The sequence below is a fragment of the Parasteatoda tepidariorum genome, chromosome 8, assembly GCF_982258835.1.
Source record: "Parasteatoda tepidariorum strain Cologne lab strain chromosome 8, Ptep-v5.0, whole genome shotgun sequence".
Taxonomy (NCBI): domain Eukaryota; kingdom Metazoa; phylum Arthropoda; class Arachnida; order Araneae; family Theridiidae; genus Parasteatoda; species Parasteatoda tepidariorum.
The window spans coordinates 33,625,546-33,631,514 of NC_141762.1; the positions used below are offsets into that span (position 1 = coordinate 33,625,546).

The 5,969-nt window shown below is 46.8% G+C and overlaps 2 protein-coding genes across 2 annotated transcripts; both read left to right on the top strand.

Annotated features, from left to right (window-relative positions):
* The first annotated feature begins 1,295 nt into the window (after positions 1-1,295).
* LOC147806054 (uncharacterized) lies at positions 1,296-5,126 on the top strand. The gene has a single exon (XM_087149515.1). The coding sequence runs from the start codon at positions 1,296-1,298 to the stop codon at positions 5,124-5,126; it is 3,831 nt and encodes a 1,276-aa protein (XP_087005641.1).
* A 135-nt stretch (positions 5,127-5,261) lies between these two features.
* LOC122272842 (ATP-dependent DNA helicase PIF1-like) lies at positions 5,262-5,969 on the top strand. The gene has a single exon (XM_043056858.2). The coding sequence runs from the start codon at positions 5,262-5,264 to the stop codon at positions 5,967-5,969; it is 708 nt and encodes a 235-aa protein (XP_042912792.2).

The following is a 5,969-nucleotide window of genomic DNA, read 5'->3' on the forward strand; positions in this document are numbered from 1 at the left end:
TAAATAGCATCAATTTAATTTTGAATCTTACTTACATTTTATCTTACTTACAATCCTACCTTTAATTTATTTTGAAATTAGCCTTTGTTGAATGAGATTTATGATATAGTTTATTAAAAAAAATTTCAAATTTTGTTATTAATTATAAAGTTATATCCAAATAACGAAGGTTTTCAATAATCTTATACTATAATACGAGGAATGGTTGCCAAGTCGAAAATCGCCCCAGAATTAATAAACTCCGGTAAACTTGGGGGTCTGGGGTTTTTGGCCACGAGGAATCGATTGGCGCCGGTTTTGAAGCGCTACGGTCGAGCAGTTCGGAGTTACAGATAGGATATTTTCAAACTTTATTAGTTCGCCATAATGGCTATAGATACTTTTCTCCACTCTTACAAAAGTTAATGCAATGCTAATGCGAACCTTACAATTGAAATATTAATTTTCGACAACTTAAACCAATAATATACGAAGGAATTAATAATTTAATTGTAAGGTTCGCATTAGTTTACATTTATCAAAGTGGGGAAAAGTTTAACTTTTGTGTTAAAATCACCGTCAACAAAGTCCGACATTTCAACATTCATCAGATTTCAAGCTACATTTTCAACATGCAGAACGCACCTCTACATGAAATTCTTCAAGGATCCGGAATTTTGGAACAACAAGCGATCAACTCAATTCTACCCGCAAATGGACAACTAGAAGATACCGTCATTGTCAGAATGCTTCTCCATTACGCCGAACAAGCTTACCCGACCGTCAAAGTTGCCGTACTTCACCCTGAATTTGTCGCACGCTTCTACGTTACAACAGCGGATGGTGCTTATGAAGGAATGGCTCTTCTCAACGATATCAGCGACCAGAACAAGGCTTCCAACTATCTATACGGCGTTCAACAAGGATTCGACGTGCTACTCATTCCCATTCACAAGAGAGCTCAAATGGATAGAGGCGAGCACTGGATGCTAGGAATTTACGAAGCAAGCTATAGAGAACGTCAACTATTAGTCTGCGATCCAGTCGACAACCCGCTGCCTATCGATGCTGTTTTGAGAAAAATACTGCGACACGTTTTGAATACCGTTGTTACGAATGAAAAGCTGAAAGGATGCATCGTGAAACCTCGCAACGCTTACAACCACCAAGATGACGCGTCTTCCTGCGGAGTTAACATCGTCTTTTATGCTCGAGAATACCTCTCTCATCGACGCCTTTTCCTGGACAAGAATTTTCAAGAAGCGGATGAACGGAAGCAAATTTACAAATTCGTTGTGAACAGTGACTAATTGAACATGTCGGGACCATCTGAAGCCGCATCTTTCACATCTTTGACCAATATGCACGCTTTGAATATCCAAGACCCGATGATAACGCCGTTGCGCCCGACAAGAGCAGTCAAGCAGCGTAGCAAGGAACGAATCTCGGATATATTGATGGAACTTAATGCATCTCAACGAGTAAAATACCGCGATTATGAAAGACGCAGACGAATAAACGAAACAATGAGGGGCCGCAACATTCGCCTAGAGGAACAACGCCGCCGTAATGAAAGACTCCGTAGAGCTGCGAAATCTCGGCCTGCGTCAACCTACAAAAATGCTGCAACTTCCGACGTGGAATATCAAAGTCTTGGTCCATTTAACGTCGCTTGCATCCACGATGGCGCTTTGCATTTCCCAGAAGAAAGAGTGAAGAACAAAATACACGTAGATTCATTTGGCGACTGCTGCTTACATGGAAGAATCAAACTACCAATGCCCGAATTTCCAAACGAATTAGCGCTTCTATTTGCACGACAACACCGCCTATCGGAAGAATTCCACAGAAGGATCCGCAACATCGACGCCTGCTTTGCACTTGCCTCATTCAAAGTCGACGACGACAGAACCGTCAATCAGCATGGAATCTACGCGTTTATCGCCGGCGGTCAAGTCCATCACAAGATCAACCTGGCAACGCGCCCGACTCAAGACCCGCAAGGTGGATTTGAACAGCCGAAGTTTGCCCAAATGTACTTCATGGACCCGGACGAGGCTACAGCTGCGCGATCTGAGCTCAACCGAGAGTTAAGCCAAGAACTATTGCAACTACTCGAGGAGATCATGCGCTTTAACAACCCGTTCGCCCAATCGTTTATGATGATGAGAGAAGTGATCGAAGAAACCAACCAACGCGTAATCGCAACCGGAGTACAACCGCCCAATGTCCACCTCGTCCTTACAAACCATGAAGGCGACGATCCTCGACGATTCAACGCACCAGTTGTAAACGAAATAGCCGCAGTCTTGACTCTCAACGCCGATCAAAGCATCCCAGAGAATAAAATGGTCATGCGAGAACGCGAAAAAAAAATCACGCAGTTAAGCAACATCGATGGTCGCGTCGAGCCTTTTACCTACCCGCTTTTCTACCCGAGAGGAACTTTTGGATTCTATGTTGGAATGCCGCTGCACACGCCTTATCCATCAAGAAATCATGTTACACGCGCAGAATTAGCCTGTTACCGACTCGCCTACCGTCCGAATTATGCCAAGCCACTCCCGATCGATTGCACAAATGCAGGAATAGATCAACGATTGGTCGAGTTTAATGCACTTCACTTTGGCGGACGCTTACTCCAGCAATACGTGGTCGACACCTACATTCGCGTCGAAAGAGATCGCATACAGTGGATAAAGAGCCATCAGCGTGAAATTCAAGCCGAGAAATACGCCGGAGTTCACAACATGCTCAGATGCTTGGCTGCACAAAAAGATGCTGCAATTGGCGAAACAACCATCTTACCGTCATCTTTTCCCGGATCAACGCGCTGGTACACCGAGAATTTCGAAGACTCCATGGCATTAGTGCGAAGATTTGGATCGCCCGAATTTTTTATCACCGTTACCTGCAATCCGCAGTGGCCAGAACTCCTGTCAACGATACGCAATGAATTCAACGCCGCAATTTCGGAAAGCCTGTTGGCTCTAACCCGTTCAGACATCGTTGCAAGAGTCGCACGTCTCAAGTTCCGCCAAATCGTCGAAGACATCATGACGCATCAAATCTTTGGAAGAGCATCTGCGTACGTCTTCACCATCGAGTTCCAAAAGCGAGGTTTACCGCACATGCACCTATTAGTGATTATGTCGCCAGCGGACAAGATTCACAGCGCTGACCAACTTGACGATTTTATCTCGGCGGAAATTCCAGAAGATGATCCGGAACTCAAGGAACTGATCTCGAAATGGATGATCCATAACCCGGGTGGTGATATGAACCCAAGCGCTCCGTGCATGGTCAGCAAACATGGAAGAGACCAGTGCAGATGGGGATTTCCAATGGAACATCAAGACATGATATCGCTGGTGGACGATGAAAAGCCGAGGTATCACCGACGCTACAATCCGTTGTTGGATCCAATGAACCCAGAATTCTCGCATGAGCAAGCCATCTACAGGAAAGACTGCAACGGCCAGCGAGTCACCACAGACAACCGCCACGTCGTCCCGTACAACGCCTACCTGCTCAAGAAGTATCAATGCCACATCAATGTCGGATTCGTCGGCAGCATCGGACCGGTGAAATACCTCTACAAGTACATCTACAAGGGCCATGATTGTGCTACGATAAAGGAAATCGAAAACCAGCAGACGATCATCTACAACGAGCCGGAGAAGTACGTGAAAGCTCGCTATATCTCACCAGTTGAAGCATGTTGGCGCCTATTCAAGGATTTCGAGATCCAAGCGAAAAGCCACACCGTCGTTCGACTTGACATTCACCTACCCGGACAAGATGGCGTTAACTTGGACCAAACGCCAGTTGACCTTGCCGATATTGGACAGAAGGGATCGACCTTAAGGGCTTACTTCCGCAATAACAACGTGCTGAAAGAAGACGAAGCGAACGGAAAGGCAGTCACCTACCACTATTACCATGATATGCCGGAGCACTACCGATGGATTGGCCAGACGAGCACTTGGCAGAAGAACGTGAATGCTTGCAGTAGAATTGGTCGCGTACATCCAGTCAACTTCGTTTCCCAGCCAGAACTTTTCTTCCTGCGCACGCTTTTGTTCCACGTCAAAGAACCAACGAACTTCAGAGACCTCTACATTTTCGACGTTGTCCAGCACGCAACCTTCAAGCAAGCCTGTCGAGTCAGAGGCCTCACATACGACGACCAACAGTACGTAGAAGGACTCCGCGAATCTGCTTCATCGAAAATGCCAAGTGTTATGCGCATACTCTTCGCTCAAATCCTGATACTTGGTGCGCCAGAAAACCCGAAGAGATTATGGGAACTGTTCAAAGAGGACCTCGCGGAAGATTTCATTCGAGAAGCAAGACGCACTGGTGGTTCCATAGAAGAAGCGATAAAGCGTGCCTACCGAATCATCGCGCATAAGCAAAACACCGAAGCTACCGAAGGCCGCAACTTCCGATACTGGGTGCAGACACATGGCATCGACAACCATGAGCAAGATTTGGAACACGATATAATCGACGTCGACGAATCAACAGCAATCGGAGACCGCATGTACCAGCAACTCAACGAAAAGCAGCGTGAAATCGTCGACACCATAATCGAAGCACTTGAAGACCCGACTCCTGCTGCGAAATGCTTCTTCATAGATGGACCAGGAGGAACCGGGAAGACATTCGTCTACAGCACGCTGTATCGCATCGTTACCGGAAGGCTTAAGAAAGTGAAATGCATGGCTTACACCGGGATAGCAGCGATTCTTCTACCGAGTGGTCAAACAACGCACCGAACCTTTGGTTTGAAAGTCCCGCTTACATCCGACTCAAGATCATCCATCAAACCAGGATCACCGAAGGCGAACGCACTCAAAGGAGCCCACCTGTGTCTGATGGACGAAGCTCCGATGATGTCAAAATATGGCTTGCACAACATCGACGAACTCCTACGCGCGATTTGCAACAGCATTCCGTTTGGAGGCAAAGTCATGGTGCTTGGTGGCGACTTCCGACAGTGCTGTCCAGTTCAACAACGTGCCAACAAAAGCGAAGTACTCGACCTTTTGATCAAGAGAAGCCATCTGTGGCAACACTTCAAGACTTATTCGCTCGAAAAGAACATGCGCGTTGATCCCGAAGAAGAAGAATTCGCGAAATAACTGCTAAAGGTCGGCGACGGGGAACTCGAAGTGAATGAACTCGGCGAAATAGAAGTCCCAGAAGAAATTTGCTCTGGTGGTAACCTCATCGATGAAATCTTCGGACCATGCCTCAGAAGTGGGAACTACGAAGCAATGAAGAATCGCGCTATTCTTGCACCATTGAACGACGATAAGGACAAGATCAACGAGCAGATTATCGCTATGCTTCCAAGCGAAGAGAAGACATACACAAGTTTCGACTCGGTAAAGGATCAACATGAAGGGGGAATTCAATTCGCGCCTGAATTCCTGAACTCGATCAACATCGCCGACTTGCCTCCACACAATCTGAAGCTCAAGAAGAACGCCATCATCACGCTTCTCCGAAACTTGGACGTCTCTGAAGGAATGTGCAACGGAACACGATTGATTGTCACCGAACTTTGCAACAACATCATCAAGGCTAAGATCATCACCGGTGAACACGTAGGCCGACAAGTACACCTTCGAAGGATCACGCTCGACTCCAGCAAATCACAGCTTGGCGCAACTATGCAACGGCACCAATTACCAGTTACTCCAGCATTCGCCATTACGATACACAAGTTACAAGGCCAAACATTCGAATTCGTCGGCGTGCTTCTCCTCACGACGGTCTTCGTGCACGGAATGCTCTACGTCGCGTTTTCAAGAGTCAAGCGTCAAAGTGCGTTGAAGGTCCTGCTGCCTCCTGAGAATCCAACCCACACCCGAAACGTCGTATGGAAGGAAGTCCTGAACAAGAGAAACTCACCAGCCGCACCTGCCTCTCCGTCAAGAAACTACCTGGACAACATGGAAGACTTCGCAATCGATGATTAA

Coding starts and splice junctions, on each gene's coding strand:
- LOC147806054 (XM_087149515.1), top strand. CDS start 1,296: ATGTCGGGACCATCTGAAGCCGCATCTTTCACATCTTTGACCAATATG.
- LOC122272842 (XM_043056858.2), top strand. CDS start 5,262: ATGAAGAATCGCGCTATTCTTGCACCATTGAACGACGATAAGGACAAG.